Source organism: Notamacropus eugenii, chromosome 5, assembly GCF_028372415.1.
Source record: "Notamacropus eugenii isolate mMacEug1 chromosome 5, mMacEug1.pri_v2, whole genome shotgun sequence".
Taxonomy (NCBI): domain Eukaryota; kingdom Metazoa; phylum Chordata; class Mammalia; order Diprotodontia; family Macropodidae; genus Notamacropus; species Notamacropus eugenii.
In genome coordinates, this window is record NC_092876.1 from 206,100,364 (window position 1) to 206,118,272 (window position 17,909).

At 37.6% G+C, this 17,909-nt stretch overlaps 1 protein-coding gene across 3 annotated transcripts in view; it reads right to left on the bottom strand.

Annotated features, from left to right (window-relative positions):
* The window catches only part of CCDC169 (coiled-coil domain containing 169), a 77,697-nt gene extending 66,799 nt beyond the window's left edge, over window positions 1-10,898 (bottom strand). The window contains exons 1-4 of one of the 3 annotated variants that reach the window (XR_011967619.1): window positions 10,731-10,894; window positions 7,191-7,273; window positions 3,604-3,714; window positions 3,481-3,521 (exon numbers count right to left, since the gene is read on the bottom strand). Coding sequence is in view for 2 of the 3 variants with exons in the window: in XM_072611913.1 (XP_072468014.1) it covers window positions 3,481-3,521; window positions 3,604-3,714; window positions 7,191-7,273; window positions 10,731-10,813 (318 nt within the window). In the remaining variant the exon portion in view is untranslated. Of the gene's footprint in view, window positions 1-3,480; window positions 3,522-3,603; window positions 3,715-7,190; window positions 7,274-10,730 lie in introns of all 3 variants that reach the window. The other 2 variants (XM_072611913.1, XM_072611914.1) reach the window with 2 other exon arrangements.
* Between the last annotated feature and the right edge of the window lie 7,011 nt (window positions 10,899-17,909).

The following is a 17,909-nucleotide window of genomic DNA, read 5'->3' on the forward strand; positions in this document are numbered from 1 at the left end:
GCACGCTGTTCAACTCTGCTTCCCAACTTCCTCTGAGATGAAAAAACAACCCGTTCTGTTTTCTCCCTCCCAGATAGCTTCAGAAATCCAAGTTCAGATGTGTCATCAATTGGTAAACTTTGGGATAACATCTGCTTGATTCTTTTGTCTCCACAGCAAATTCTACACATTACAGTCTGATCCAGAACTATAACTGTTGTTCAATTGTTTTCCAGTTGTATCTGACTCTTTATGGCCCTATTGGGCTTTTCCTGGCAAAGATACTGGAGTGATTTGCCACTTCCCCAGCTCATTTTGCAGATGAGGAAACTGAGGCAAACAAGGGTAAATAACTTGCCCAGGGTCACACAGCTAGTAAATTGTCTAAGGTCAAATTTGAACTCAGAAGACAAGTCTTCCTGACTCCAGGCACAGCACTCTAACCATTGCACCACCTAGTGGCCCAGAACTACACTGCACAGCTTTACTTCAGTCACTTGTCATACTCTTCCAGGAATGCCTGGCTCTGCTTCTTGCCTCATATTCCTGGCTCAGGTTTCCACACTAAGATCTGAAGTAGCCTCTCTTTTGGCGCTGACGGCTCAGGCCTGAGGAGGTGTCCTGGCTCCATGAGGTATGTTCTGCCCCTTCTGACCAATCTTTCTCTAGAGACAGTGCCTCTGTTTTCCTGACCAGTCATATCAAGTAGATAATTGAGAAACTCTTCTTGCTGCTGGCTCACAATTATGGGTGAAACCATGTTTGTTTATATACCAACCCCTTTATCACTTACATCAGTCTAGTGTTCCTTTGATTTCCACTCTCCAGAGCAGCCTTTCCAACTACAACGCAAAGTCAGAGATCATGTCTCTCTCGTGTTAGCGAGGAATGGTGAATTTTAAAGAGTTCCCCCATGCAACCAGCCACAAAACTAGCTATGCGGCATCTATGAATACTTGAATATTATAACTTTAGGGTAGTACATTTAGAAGGAGCCCGAGGTCAACAGCAGGGCCATAGAAGCTTTTCATTAATCTTCTGTTTCCTGGCATTAGCGTCCTGCTACCCCTGAATTTCTTCAGTGACATGTCCTAGATCAGACCTAAAAGGTTATTCTCCTGGTAGGCTAGCAGACTCCACAATTAAAATTGAATTTTAATGAATTTTAAGTACCTGTTATGCACAAATACCTCCTGTGTACAAGCACCTGTTATGCACATGTGGTAAAGGAACAAAGACAAAAATAAACCAATGCATATCCTGGAAGAGCTTGTTTTATTGAGGGAAGGGATGTATGTACATATATATATATATATATATATATATATATATATATATATATATGTGTGTGTGTGTGTGTGTGTGTGTGTGTGTGTGTTTGTGTGTGTGTGTGTATGTATGTATACACACGTATATATACACACATACATGCATATATTATATGTGCATGCATATATATGCCTGTATGTATGTATATGTAAAACAGAGAGGACCACAGCAACATAAAGGTAGGGTTGGAAGGGAATGAAGAGGTCATCCAGATCAACCATATAATTTTACAGATGAGGAAGCTAAGGCTTAGAGAGTTCAGGAACCTTGCTGACGTCATAGAGATCATATGGTGCAGGCATGATATAAACCCAGGTCCAATGACTTCCTTTCCAGCTCTTTCTACTTCACTGATTAAAGTTATACACAAAATAAGTGGATAGCTAGGTGGCACAGTGAATACAGTACCAGGTCTGGAGTCAGGAAGACCCATCTTCTGAGTTCAAATCTGGCCTCAGACACTTAACTGGCTGTATGACCTTGGGCAAGTCCCTTAACACTTCTGGTCTCAGTTTCCTCATCTATAAAATGAGCTAGAGAAGGAAATGGTAAAATACTCTGGCACCTTTGCCAAGAAAACTCCAAAACGGGGTCACAAAGAATTGGACATGACTGAAAAAAAAACAATACAAAATAAGTAAAGGAGTAGAGAAAACTGAGAACTGAAGAAATTGGGAAAGGCCTCATGGAGGAGAAATGACCTAAGCTGAAGGAAGAGATGGATTGTAGGAGACAGATGTGAAGATACTGACGTCTATCTGGGCAAAGGGCCAGAGGCAGGAAATGAAATGGCCTCTTTGGGGAAGAGCAAGCAGGCTACTCATGCTGGAATGGAGAGAGAGGGGTAAATTTTAAATAAGATTACAAGAAATGGGAATAGACTGCGCAAGTCTTTAAATTCCAAATTGAATAGGTTATATTTCATCATAGAAGCAATTGGGAGCCACTGAAGATTTCTGAGTAGTAAGTAACATGGTCAGATCTGTGCTTGGGTAGACTGTAAAGTGGAAAGACTGGAATCAGAGATATCAGTGAGAAGGCTATTACCACAGTAGAGATAAACAGTGATGGTGACATGAACTAGGGAAGATTCTGTATAAGTGAAGAGGATGGGTTCCATAGATGTTGTGAAGGTACAATAAAAAAGACTTAAAAATTGGATATTAGAGTTGAGGGGGAGGAAAGAGTTAAGGTTGACCACAATATTGCAAACCTGGGTGCCCAGGATCATCAAGAGAAACAGGAAAATTTGGAGGGCAGAGATGTTAAGGGGAAAATATAGTACTTGCTGATGGGTTCTAATGACATGCCTGGGTCTGACATTAGTGAGCTATTAGATGTTCTCCTTTAGCTCATTTATTTCCAGACCCCTCACTAAATCCTGACCAGTGATTCTGGGGGCCCCAAATTTGGCCCATTCATCTCTTGCTCCTGTTGTGGCCTCACCCTGATCAATTTTCTACCAACGTTCCTGTCACTGACATTTTTAGTCATTTAAAAACATGTACCAATAGTCACTCTTACCCACCTTATATTTCTGAATTTATCTCCAATCCCCAAATTAACATGTCCTTAATGTATTTCATTTAATTCTAACTACTTCTTAAATTTTTGAAGATAATTCTAATTCTGTTTCTCCAATATGCTGGATACTCCTTTTTAATTTTAGCATCAATTTATAAACAAACAAAAAACACAAACCCTATCTCATTCATTAGAATAAATTAAAGTATTTAAACACCATTGAGTCCCAACACGAATCACTGTGAATATTTTAAAATGTTTAAAAAGTTATGCTACAGTTGGCATGATAAAATGTGATGCTGCAAATTAAGATTGGAGAAATCGGCAAAAATGTATGCCCATAGGTACAAAACCCCCTCAAACTTAAAATAGCTCTAATAGTCATTTCCAAAAGCTACACAAGATGGAGATATTGCTCCAAGAAAAATTATTTGCTTCACTACCAAGTCTAACTTTCCAAACACTTAAAGATGAAAAGTATAGGCTTTTCTGTACTGTGAAAATAAGGGGATCCTATGGAATTTATATGTAGTTGGAGTTATGTTTAGGATAACTGCTTATGCAAAAAAAATCTTGTATTCTTTGTGAAGTCATTCAAAAGCATACTTCCCAATTTTCTCTTTAATAACGTAGAGAAATTTTACTCACCAATGGCATCCGTTCATAGACTCGAATAGAAGATAATCTATCTACAACAAAGCAGACATCAGTAATTGATATAAAATCAAATCTCACTACATTCTTAAGACATTCACATAACCACTCCTTTACCTGAAGGGTTCCCATGAATTTTGGCCATTTTCTCTCGAAGATTTAATATTTGCTTTTCTAACTGATTATTAAGTTCAATTTGTGCTTCATAACGAGTTTTCCATTCATTACCTTGATAAGGAAAAAGGACAAAAGCGAAATTACTAGTTTCATATCTCAATGTTAGCTTCTTATTCAATTTAAATTTGTAAGTGCTACAATGCTTTTAGAGTAGAAAATATTTTAAATATATTACTATACCCTTCTAAAGCACTAAAGTATTTTAAAAATGATTTTCATCTTTCTTTTCTTTCAAAAATGCTTATTTTCAAAAATCGTCATAAAATATTTAAAATTAGATAATCTTAGATCTGAGAGTGCCCTTACATGTCTTTTAAACTAACCTACTATGCTATGAACATGTTCCCCCTGAAATGTAAATAATATGTTTAGCTTTCGACTTAACATTTCAGTGGAAGAGAAGACTTTGCCTTCAAAATACAAACTACTGTATTTTGGGGCAGCCCTGATCCTTTATTTATCCCCGTGTGTGTATGTGTGAGTGTATAAATACATACATATATACGTATGTATGTATATACAGTTTTCTTTCTAGTGATATAAAATGGCTTCCAAAGAAATCTCAGAATCTCAAAACGGGAAGACCTTAAGGTTTCTCTAGCACAACTTGTACCTTTAACATTTCTCCAAACTGGCCATACAGCTTTCCCTTAAAGAACTGAAGTAAATGGGGAAACACTACCTTCTAGTGAAGGTCAGGGAGAAGTTCAGTGTTCCCACTATTAAGAGAAGAGTCATATAAATTCTACCTCTGCAATATATCCTCCCATTAGGCTTTTTTTTCACTTCCATGGATTATTGTAATAGCTTCCTAAAAAGACTTCCTGGGTGTCTACTCCCTCTCAGTCCCTGACATTTTGGAAGTGGCTACCAGCCAACTTTTCTTTAAGTGTACACACACACACACACACACACACACACACACACACACACACACACACACTCTCCTTGCTGATTTCAGGTTAAAAGATAATGAGTGTTCCTTGACATTGAGGAAGATGAATTTTCCTAATTAATTGATGTCTTTATGAGCATTACAAAATATCTAGTGTGTCACTCTAAAATAACATTCTGCGTGAGAATGAACTATTATTACACTTAATTTAAACCACTACATATTTTGAACTGTGATTCATAAGAAGTAGCACGACATATAATTCTGAAAATATGTGATCAGAAAAGAGGGAAGCTGGTCACATGTTGAAAATGAGGGATAAAAATATCAGAGCAGAATAGAAAATCTGATATTCAGATGCAAGACTTGAGAGAAGTATAAAAAGGTAAACAATAAGGGTAAATTGTTTACATTCCTACATGAGAAAATGATACATGTAATTTCTAAGAACTTTATCATTATTAGGACAATTAAAAGGAATTTACAAACACAGGGCATGGGTGTGAGTCAATTATGTTGAAATGATCTCCAAAAAAATTGAAGGACTGAGAGAGGAGACACTGGGAGAAGGGAGAAATACATAAAAGAGGTGTGCAAGAAGAGCTTTTACAATGGAGGGGAAAATGGAGGGTATGGCAGACTTGCACTTCACATAGGAACTGGTTCAAAGGTGAAAGAATGTCTACATACACACACTCAGTTGTGCACAGAAATACAACTATGGGGGAGACGATAAAAGAGATGGCAGATTAAGGGAGGCAGTGGTTAGAAGCAAAATTGACTTGAGGAAGTACAAGATAAAAAGAGAAAAAGGAAGAAACAGAAGAAAATGGGAAGGAAGAAAATACATAGTAATGGTAACAGGATTTAGCATTGTATGTGAATAGGATGAGCTCACCCATAAAATGGAAGCAGATAGCAGAATGGATAATCCAACAATATGTTGTTTATAAGAGACACACTTGCAACAGAAAGACATACAGAGTTAAAATAAAGGGATGAAGCAGAATGTAATAGCTCCAGGTAAAATTTTTTTAAAAAGCAGGGGTAGCAATCATGATCTCAGATAAAGCAAAAGCAAAAATAGACCTAATTAACAGAGATAATCAGGGAAATTACATTATGATAAAAGGTACTGTAGACAATGAAGTAATATAAAAAAAAAATTACCAGTAAGTTTATCTGATAAAGCCCTCATTTCTCAAATATATACTAAGTATAGAACTGAATCAAATTTATAAAAATAAGAGTCATTCCCAAATTAGTAAATGGTCAAAAGATATAAACAGGCAGTTTTCAGAAGAAATCAAAGCTATATATATATATATATATATATATATATATTATACACACACACACGTATATATATGTATATATGTGTGTATATATATGTATATGTGTATGTGTGTATATAGTCATATGAAAAAATACTCTAAACCACTATTAATTAGACAAAGGCAAATTAAAACAGCTCTGAAGTACCAACTTACACCTATTAGAAATGACAAATGCAAAGGGAAAAGTAGATACACTAATGAATTGCTGGTGGAGAGTGAACTGATCCAGCTATTCTGGAGAGTAATTTGGAAGTATGCCCAAAGGGATATAACACTGTGCATACCCTTTGCCCCAGCAGTACCACTACTAATCTGTATCTCAAAGAGATCAAAACAAAAGGAAAAGGACCTGTATGTACAAAAATATTCATAGCAGCTCTTTTTGTGGTAGCAAAGAATTAGAAATTGAGAGAAAACTGTTCATCAATTAGGGAATGACTGAACAAGTTGTGACATATGATTGTGATGGATTACTACTGTGCTATGGGAAATAATGATGGTGAGGGTTTGAGAAAAACAAGGCAAGAGCTATATGAATTGATGAAACGTGAAGTGAGAACCAGATCACTGTGCACAGTAACAACAATTTTGTAATGATGATAATTGTGAAAGATTTGGCTACTCTGATCAATTTGATGATCCAAGTCAATTCCATGATCCAAGTCAATTCCAAATGACTCATGATGAAAAAATGCTATCCATCTCCAGAGAGAGAACTGATGAACTCTGAGTACAAACTGAAGTATAATTTTCTAATTTTATTTTTCTTGTGTTTTTTTGGAAATGTGGCTAATATGAAAATATATTTTGCATAATTTCACACATATAATTGATATTCCATTGCTTGCATGATCAGTGGGTGGGAAAGGGGGTAGAAGGGTGAGAATTTGGAAATCAAAATTAAAAAAAAAAAGAATGTTAAAAAACAAGTAGTAAATTAAAATGTTAAAAAGAAAAGAGAGCTATGGCAATGGTAAATGATAATTTATCACACTCACACACACACACACACACACACACCTCAAATAAACATAACCCTAGTATTTATAGAATATAAAATGACCTAAAATAGGATCTATGGGAAAACAAGCGTAAAAACAATCCATGATGAAAAGGTATAGAAAGGTATGACAATGAAAGAAAATACTTTCACACTGATAGAAATATCAACATATCTATTGAAGTTGAATTTTATTGTACTTACTATTATTAACCACCAAAAATACAGACTTATTGCAATATTGGTTGCACAATCTTCCTAGTAAGAAAAACATTAATATGTAGAAAAACTATACCTTCTTCTTCAGCAGTTTTTAATTCTTCTTCCAATTCTACTATCTTGTTCCTGATTTCAAGTGTTGTGAGTTGCACTATATCTCTGTATAATTAAAGAAATTGATTAAATAATGTTTATCATCATCCAGTGGAAGAAAAATACTGTAATAGAAGTCATGTACAGTAACATTTTACTTATGCATGGCATATTTATCCTAATCCTTCAAATGGATAATGTGAATATGAAAACTAAGAAAAAAAATAAATTCTGCATAAGCGAATCCACTGAAAAGTGAAGCATTTCATAGGACATTCTGGAAAGCAATCATTAAGCACCTATTTACTCTTATTTTGTAAAAGATTCCTAAAAACTCTGGATAACTGGTTTCTCATGCCACAGAAGATTTTTAAGCAAGAAATCAGAAAATGGAAGGGGATTGTTACTAGTAGAGCAAGCAAATTCGAAGTACAAGGGTTGACAGTTCAATAGGAAAGGCAAAAACTGAGGAAATTGTAAATAGTAGACTAAAGAACTCTAAAAACAGAGTAGCCAGGGTTCCTGAGGTGGGGGGTCCAACATACCTTAATCCCATTAAAATATTACTATATTGCACATAATAAGGAGAACTCTCATGGATCAAACGTTGGAAAGACTTGCAAAGAACACCTAGTTGAACTCTTTAAATTTGAAGATAAAGAAACTAAGGCCCAGAGATTAAGGAAAAGTTTGGGTGTTTAAGGATATAAGCTTCAGTTATTTGAAAAACTCACCTATATAGAGTTTTCTCTCTTCTTCATATATGTCCCTAAAATCAGATACAACTACATCTGTATAAAAATGGACCCACATTTCCATTTCAATTAAATTCAATTAAATTAAATATCTTAAGAATCTATTATATTCAATGCATTGTTCTAAATGCTAGGAATTGATTCAAAGACAAAAATATAAAAAGGTCTCTACCCTCAAAGAGTTTATAATTTCCTGAGACAATCCACCAGGTATACAGGTCAACCAATCAATCGATTAATAAGTATTTATTCAGTCTCTATTATGTGTCTGTCACTGTGCTAGTTATTTGGAGACAAATATGAAATAGTCTCTATTGTGTATATAGATAAATACATATAGATATATAGCTAGATATCTAGATATAGATGTCTATAGATATCAACTTAGATATCTACAGACAAATCTATACACATAAATTATCAAGCTAAATATTTATAGACATATCTATATCTATCTATACATACACATAGAACACAAAAGGAATGTTATCTTAAGAAGGAAGGGCAGTAGCTCTTGGGAGAATTCCTAAAGAATTTCTGTAGAAAGTGGTTCTTCCCCTAACATCAAAGGAAGTTAAGGGAATCCACAAGGGAGAGTGAGGAGGGAATGTCATCTTCTAGTTAGCATAGTGAATACAGAGCTAGTGTTGGAAACAGGAAGATTTGAGTTGGGAGTTATGTGGAGAATGGAATGAAGTTAGGAGAGACCTAGGACAGGTAGAAGTCCATTTCAATAATTCAGAAGAGGTGACGGGGACCTGAACTAAGGTGGGGATTGTGAGAGTAGTGAAAAGGGACAGACATAAGGTAGAAATGGTGAGATTTGGCAGCTACTGAGATTTTGGATTTGGGTAGAGTGAGAATAAGTGCTGAAGGTGCAAACTCCTGGGTCTGGGAAAATGGTGATGTCCTTGACAGAAATATGGAACTCTGGAAGAAGCTTGGAGTGGAAAGATAATGAGTTCTGTTTCTAAAATGTTGGATTTGAAGTATTTCTGGGACATCCTATTTGACATGTGCAATAGGCAGCTGGCAATGCAGGACTGGGGGTCAGAAGAGAGACTGTGGCTGGATGCAGAGATCTGAGTTATCTGCAAAGTAAAACCCAGGGGAGATGACCATTGCTCCTCCTACCTTCTGCCTCTCAGACAAAAACCTTGCCTTATGTTTCACTGAAAAAAACTGAGGTCATTCACCAAGGGCTCCTACCTCTCCAGTTATCTCCAGATGTCTTCTGATACTATTTTCTCTTTCATTTCTGTCTCAGATGAAGAGGTAGCCCTTCTCCTTGCCAAGTCAAACCCTACTCCCTAGCCCCCATCTATGTGATCCCATTCCAGACTGTCTTCTCCATTACATTACAGGCACTATTATCCCCACTATCATTTATCTTTCCTTTCTCCCTGTCTACTGGCTGCTTTGTTACCACCTACAAACATGCCTGACTCCCTCAGGCTTCAAAAACCACTCAACTTAGTCCATCCATCCCTGCTGTCATTTCCTATGTCTCTTCTCCTTCTCCTTGAGAAGGCTGTCTACATTCAGTGACTCTATTTCCTTTCCTCTCATTCTCTTCAATTCTCTACTGTTGGCTTCTAACCTCATCATTCAACACAAACTGCTCTCTCCAAAGTTACCAATGACTTCTTCATTGCTAAATCTAACGTCCTTTCCCTCAATCTGCAGCCTTCTTTACCTTTTTTGAATCCTTTGGCATTGTTCATCACCCTCTTTTCCTAGACACTACCTTCTTTCTGGGTTTCCATGACACTCCTCTGGCCTGCTTCTTTTCCTGTATTATTTTACTCCTTTGCTGAACCTTCTTCTAGATCTTGCCTACTAATGGTAGGTGTTCCTCAAAGCTCAGTTCCCATGGATACATACATCCTTCACACACATATATGTGTGTGTGTATATATATACATTATATATATTTATAAAAATATGTATGTAAATATTATACATAGGATATATATCCACTATACATGTGAGATATAAGTATCTATATCTATTCGGATCCCGATTAGGATTAGTAAGAATAATGAATAACTAACTAATACCTTCCCTGTCCACATGTATTGCATTCGCACTATTAGATATTATAATTGTGTCCTGGTAATTAGTTCCAGGTCATATATATACACTGAGCATGGAACCCCCAGTGGTTACAGGTATTGAGATTTGCCCTACACAAAGTTACAACTGTGTGAGACACGGCGGTTGGTTCCAGGCTATAAAACAGCCAAATCTCCATTAGTGCGAATGAATCCCCCGAAGTTGTCCCTGTTCAAAGGTACAACTGTGCAGAACTGGGCCATTAGTTCCAGGACAGTGACAATACTGCCCACGTGCAAAGGACCCGCTGCGCTCGTCAGTTTCATTCCAGGTCACGCCTCGCTAGAAAAGAGACATTCCCGCAGGTGTTACAAGACCGAAGGCTGGTGGGGAGCCCCGAAGCTCATCTTGTCTAAAGCTCTCCCTTTGCAGAAGGGAAACCTGAGTCCCACAGCGGGTAAAGCGAATTCCTCAAGGTCCGCGGGCAGGGCGGTTTGGGGATTTGGGCGAGGGTTTTCTGCAGATTCTGCCATCAGTCAGGGATGCAGGGATGGAGGGATGGGCAGAGAGGGGCGATGGGCAGAGAGGGGCGATAGGAGGGGCTTACGCAGCACGTAGGCACGTGCACCGAGGGAGCCCTGCAGCCATCCCCCCTTCGCCGAGGCCCGGGTGGCATCTCGGAACTCGAGCCGGGCCCTTTCTTTCCAACTCACTTCAGTCGAGTTTCCTCCAGTAACTCCAGTCTCAGGCGGTCTGTGGTCCAATTGCACAGGGTGTCCCCTCTTCCTTCCCCCATAATCTGAGCTCGCTAGGCTGTCGCACCTTTATGGTTGAGGGGCCGATTTGGAAAGGCGAGCGTGGGGCGAAGTCCGGGGAAGTCCCCAGGCTGTGGTGGCACCGTCACTATGGCGAGCGCCAGCCTCCATAGTCACGTAGTCGGGACCCTCCCAGCCCGGGCAGCGGGGACCAGATGCCCGGCAGCCACCGCCCCCCAGGCCCCGGGGTAACTCCTCCGAGGATGCGCAAGCCCGGACCGTGGGAAGCATAGGACAGGGGCGGCAGACCAGGGGGTCCGTAGGCGGAAGGGCCGGGGGGTTCCGGACACATGGAGCAATGCCGCAGGGCTGCCAGGCTCGCCCGCAAAGGCTGAGAAAACGCTAAGAGAGCCGCGAGCTCCGGGCTCGGGATATTCGAGAGCTTTCCCCCATTGTGAGGTAGCACAATACGGCCTCGCCTCTGGGCTCGATGATTGGTTTGACAGGCTTAGAGCCTTCCCGAGGCAATCTCGAAAAATGCCCGAGGAGCCTGCTCTACTGAGGGCCCCTCCCCTCTCTGCCCACCCCTCTTTATGGGTGACCTGGGTCTAGTGACTCACCTGCCTTTAAGAAAGGAGCGGGAGCGAGACCGTGCCCTCCCTGGTTGTTACCGTAGAGCAAAGGTCCTTTTCTCTCATCCTGGGCAGTTTTCTTAAGATGAGGACTTCTGTAGCCCAAAAACCAATTTCATACAGTCCAACCCAAGCCTGACCCCAGTGTTTGTTCATTCATCTCCTCTGGCAGCCAGTGAAGGTGGGGCAAGGAGATGGAGCTTAAACACCAGATACAGAGTAAACAAATGTATACTAATCTAGGGATCAACTGATACTTGGTATGAGTTCCACTTTTCAGTACTTGGTACTCACACGAGGAGGGCAGAGCACTGCTTGCCTGTTTTACTGACCAGGAAACTGAGGCTCAGACAGGGCTTCTGACTCCAAGTTAAGTGATCTTTCTGGTATATGACTCAGCTTCCATTCCTGGGAGCATATCGGCCCTAGTGATGCATATCAGCCTTATTGATTCAAATAATTTAAATGAATTTAAGAAGGGCTATCCACCACATCTAGCATGGAAGGGAGGCAGAACAGATATCTCTATCCTCTTTTTCCCTCTCCCTTTCTCTTGCCAGGAGGAGGAGTAGGAAGTTGGGGGCTGGAGTGGCCACTCTGCCCTCTTCAAAGGGAAGGGATACCAGGCTAGAATTGTTTGGCTGTTGTCCTTCATGATCAAAGAGGACCAAAATGACATCATTATGTTAGAGTCAAACTAGTGTATGCAACTGTGGCTGATCAGACCAATATGAGCTTGGAAGCCTCTAACACAGATCGGGCACAAATAGTCTGCATGGACATTTGGAGGAGAGATGTCTCTAAGTTTGTACCTCACATTTCTTTTGAGCTACTGCAATTTTGCTTTGCTCATAAAGCATAGCACCTTCTTTGATGTGGGCATGCCATGCCGGATGGTCCCTTGCTAGTGTCTCCCATGTCTCTCAATTGATTCCAAAGTTCTTCAGCGAGACCACAAGAGTGAATGTCCCATCCATCATTCCATAGTTGCCCACCTAATAGAAAGAAGAAAGGAAGGTTCATTTCCTTCTCTCTTCACCAGAGACAAATATATGCATGCATGCATATGTGTAATTGAAATTTTTCTGTTTATTTTTTGGTGTTTTTTTCATTTGTGTTCTTTTGGCTGTTGAGTATATTTCTCTGAATTCTTCAATTAGTTTTTTTCTCTTTTCAATATATTTTTATTTTGTTAAATATTTCCCAATTACATATAAAATTTTAACATTCACTTTTAAACATTTTGAGTTCCAAATTTGTCCCTCCCCTTTGCCCTTTCTCCCTCCCTGAGGAAGCATGCAATTTGATCGAAACTACGTTGTCATGTAAAATATTTTCATATTAGCCATGTTGCAAAAGAAAACAGATTTAAAAAAACAAGAAAAATAAAGTAAAACATATGCTTCAATCTGCATTCAGAATTTATCAAATCCCTCTCTAGATGTGGATAACATCTTTTCATCCTGGGTCCTTTGGAATTGTCTTGGATCACTGTCTTGAGCACAGTAGCTAAGTCTTTCACAATTGATCACTCTTCCAGCATTGCTGTTACTGTGAACAATGTTCTCTTGTTTCTGCTCACTACAATTTGCAGTTGTATATATAGGTTAATATAAGTCTTCCCAGGTTTTTCTGAAACCATCTAGCTCATTTTTATAGGACAATAGCATTCCATATGGACAGCTAGGTAGAACAATGAAGAGTGCCACGCCTGAAGTCAGGAAGACATTTTCCTGATTTCAGATATGGCTTCAGATACTTACTAGCTGTGTCATCCTGTCATTTAACTCTGTTTGCCTCAGTTCCTCACCTATAAAAGGAGCTGGAGAAGAAAATGGCAAACCATTCCAGTATCTTTGCTAAGAAAACCCCAATTGGGGTCACAAAAACTTGGATATGACTAAAATGACTGAACAATAACTTCCATCACAATCATATACCACAACTTGTTCAACCATTTCCCAATTGATGGCTATCCTATCAATTTCCAATTCTTTGCCACCACAAAAAGAGCTTCTACAATTATTTTAGTACATACAGGTTCTTTTCCAGTTGCTTTTATCTCTTTGGGATACAGATATAGTAGTGTTATTGCTGGGTCAAAGGGTATGTGCAGTTTGAAAGCCCTTTGGCATAGTTCCAAATTATTCTCTAGAATGGTTGGACTAGTTCACAGCTCCACCAACAATCCATATATCTCGATTTTTCCGCATCCCTTCCAATATTTGTCATTTCTCTTTTCTGTCATGTTAGCCAATCTAATAGGTATGAGGTGGTATCTCGAGTTGTTTTAATTTGCATTTCTCTAATCAGTAGTGATTTAAAGAATTTTTTCATGTGGCAAAACATAGCTTTGATTTCTTCTTTTGAAAATTGCATGTTCATATTCCTTATATTTGTCAACCAGGGAAAAGGTCTTAGTTTTTAAAATTTGGTTCAATTTCTTATATATTTGAGAAATGAGACTGTCAGAGAATCTTGCTGTAAAAATTTCCCTCCGTTTCCAAGTTTCTAATTTTATGTGTATATTTTGTTTGTGCAAAAGTTTTAAAATTTCATATAATCAAAATTATTCATTATACTTCCTGTGATATTCTCTCTTGTTTGGTCATAAACTCTTTCTTTATCCGTAGATCTGACAGATTATTTTTTCCATGCTCCCCTAATTTACTTATCATCCTGTATGTCTAAAACATTTAACCATTTCGACTTTATCTTGGTATACAGTGTGTACATAGTGTAAAATGCTGGTCTATGCTTCGTTTCTGCCAAACTGTTTTCCCATTTCCCCAGTAATTTTTGTTAAATAGTGAGCTCTAACCACAAAAACTTGAATCTTTGGGTTAACAAAAACTAGATTGCTTGGTCATTTACTATTGTGTATTGTGTGCCTAATCTATTCAACTGATTCACCACTCTGATTCTTAGCCAGTACTAGATTGCTTTGTTGATTACTGCTTGGTAATATAGTTTGATATCCGATACAGCTAAGCTGCCTTCCTTCATATTTTTTTTTTATTGAATCCCTTGATAGTCTTGACTTTTTCTTTTTCCAGATGAATTTTATTATTTTTTCTAACTTTATAATTTTGGTAGTTTGGTACAGCGCTGAAATAAATTCTAACTTAGGGAGAACTGTCATTTTTATTATATTGGTTCTGCCTACCCATGAGCAATCAGTATTTCTCCAATGGTTTGAATCTGTATTTTTATGAAAAGTGTTTTGTAATGGTGTTCCTATTGTCCCTGGGTTTGTGTTGGCAGGTAGACTCCCAAGTATTTTATATAGTCTGCAGTTATTTTAAATGTAATTTCTCTATCTCTTCCTGCTGGGCTTTGTTGGTAGTATATAGAAATGCTGATGATTTGTGTGTTTAATTTCTACCTTGAAAGGTTGATGAAGTTGTTAACTGTGTCAACTATTTTTCAGCTGATTTTCTAGGGTTCTCTAAGTATATCATTATATCATTTTCAAGGAATGATAATTTTGTTTGCTCATTGCTTATTTTCATTCTTTCAGTTTGTCGATATTGAATAATAATAGTGATAATGGAAATTTCTGCCTCTTCCCAGTTCTTATTGAGAAGGCTTCAAATTTATCCTCATCAAAGGTAATGCTTGCTCCTGGTTTTAGATGGATAATACATACCAATTTAAGAAAGATTCCATTTATTCCTGTGCTTTCCAGTGTTTTTTTTTTTTTAACATAGAAATGGGTGTTGTATTTTGTCAAAGGCATTTACTGCATCTTTTAAGATAATTCTATGATTTTTTTGTTGTATGTTACTGAAATGGTGAATTATATTTATAGTTTTCCTAATACAAAGCCAGCTCTGCTTTTCCAGCATAAATCCTACCCAATCACGGTGTATGATCTTTTATGATGTATTGTTATAATCTTCTTGCTAGTATTTTGCTTAAAATTTTTGCACTGATATTTATTAGAGAAACTGGACTATAGTTTTCCATCTCTGTTTTTGCTTTCCCTGTTTTAGGTATCAAAAGCATATTTGTATCATAAAGGGAATTTGATGGAACTACTTTGTCTACTTTTTAAAAATAGTTTGTAAAGTATGGGGATTATTTCTTGAACTTTGATACAGTTCATTTGTGAATCCATCTGGTCCTGAGGATTTTTTCTTAGGGAACTCATTTATAGGTTGTTCATTTTTTTTTTTTCTAAAATACGTTTATTTAAGTAGTATTACATTTCCTCTTTTGTTAATTTGGGCAATTTATATTTTCAAAAACAATTCATCCATTTCTCTTAGATCATCAATTTTTACTGGCATGTAATTGTGCAAAAAATCTCAATAATTGCTTTAAGGTCCTCTTCACTGGTGGGGCAGTCATCCTTTTTATTTTTGATAACTAGTAATTTGGTTTTCTTCTTTAAAAATACAAACTAACCAGTTGAACTAACTCTCTTAGTTTTATTTGTTGGTTTAAGGGTTTGGTTTTTTTTTTTTCAAACTTTCAATTTTATTAATGTCTCCTTTGATTATTTTAGGACTTTTGTTTTGATGTTTAATTGAGGATTTTAATTTGTTATTTTTCTAGCTGTTTTTGTAGTATGCCTAATTTGTTGATCTGCTCTTTCTCTATTTTATTGAGGTAAGCATTTAGAGATATAAATATCCCCAAGTACTGCTTCAGCTGCATCTCATAAATTTTGGAATGCTGTCTTATTGTTATCATTTTCCTTAATGAAATTGTTGTTTCTGTTGTGATGTATGAAAAGTTTAAGAGGCCTGACTTTTGGGTAATTAGTAATTTTATTAATTATGGCTAGCAAATAATAAAAGGATGGTCATTCGACCTTCTTACATAACCAAAGACACCTCACTCTCCCAGGCCTCTTCACATTTATATATCCTTGGAATAGTGGGTGTTTCTAACAGGCTACAATTAGCTTTGATTAACAGTTAATGAGATAATGAATATGAGAGGTGGACCTATTCTAATGATGGGCTAGGGGATGCTACTTTGGTTATGTTACTTAATCCCAGCTTGGGCAATCTAGAAAATAGATCTACTCTGGATTTCCTTTACCCACCCCACCCCCTCTCCAAGCTTGAGTAGAACACAGTAGATTGGAATTTACCTAGATTAGATTTTCTCTGTGAGGTTTTTCTAGTTCAGAGGGATGACAATTCCACCTAGATAACATGATCTAGGTGGGGTAAATTTCTGGGGGCAAGATCAGTAATGTCCTTCACAGACTGGCTGTATTAACCTACAGGGATTTGTTTCTGAATGAGGAAAAAGAAAGAAAAAAAGTCTTAATCTTAATAATTCATTAAGAGAAATAATCATTTCTCTCATTCATAATCATTATGATTCTTTTATTTTTTAAAAATTATTTATTTTTAGTTTTAAACATTCATTTCCACAAAATTTTGAGTTCCAAATTTTCTCCCCCTATCTCCCCTCCCCCCACCCCAAGACAACATGCATTCTGATTACCCCTTCTCCCAATCTGCCCTCCCTTCTATCACACCCCTACCTTCCCTTATCTCCCATCTCCTCTATTTTCCTGTAGGGAAAGATAGATTTCTACATACCCCATTCCTGTATATCTTATTTCCCAGTTGCATATAAAAACAATTTTTAACATTCATTTTTAAAACTTTGAGTTCCAACTTCTCTCCCTTCCTCCCTCCCCACCCATCTCCACTGAGAAGGCAAGCAATTCAATATAAGTTATACATATGTAGTTATGCCAAAGTTCTATAAAAGTCATGTTGCAAAAAACTAAATTTCCCTTCATCCTATCCTGCCCCCTTATTCTATTCTCTTTTGACCTTGTTCCTCCCCAAAAGTGTTTACTTCTAATTACCCCCTCCTCCCTTTTGCCCTCCTTTCTATCATCCCCCCCCCCCACTTATCCTGTTCTCCCCTACTTTCCTGTGGTGTAAGATAGATTTTCATACCAAATTGAGTATGCATGTTATTCCCTCATTAAGCTAAATGTGATGAGAATAAACTTCACTTTTTCCTTCTCACCTCTCCTCTTTTCCCCTCCACTGAAAAACCTTTTTCTTGCCTCTTTTATGAGAGATAATTTGCCCTATATGATTTCTCCCTTTCTCCTCTCAATATATTCCCCTCTCCCCCTTTAATTTTATTTTTTTAGATATCCCTTCCTATTCAACTTGCTCCGTGCCCTCTGTCTGTATGTATATAATCCCTCCAACTACCCAAATACTGAGAAAAGTCTTAAGAGTTATAAATATTATCTTTCCATTTAGGATTGTAAACAGTTCAACTTTAGTAAGTCCTTTATGATTTTTCTTTCCTGTTTACCTTTTCATGCTTCTCTTCATTCTTGTGTTATTATGATTTATTCTTTTAGACTTTTGAGAGTCCCTTGGACAGCAAGGAGATCAAATCAACCAATACTTAAAAAGAAATTAGACTATTCACTGGAAAGTCAAATCCTGAAGCTGAAGCTTAAATACTTTGACCACATAATGAGAAGACAGGACTCATTGGAAAAGACACT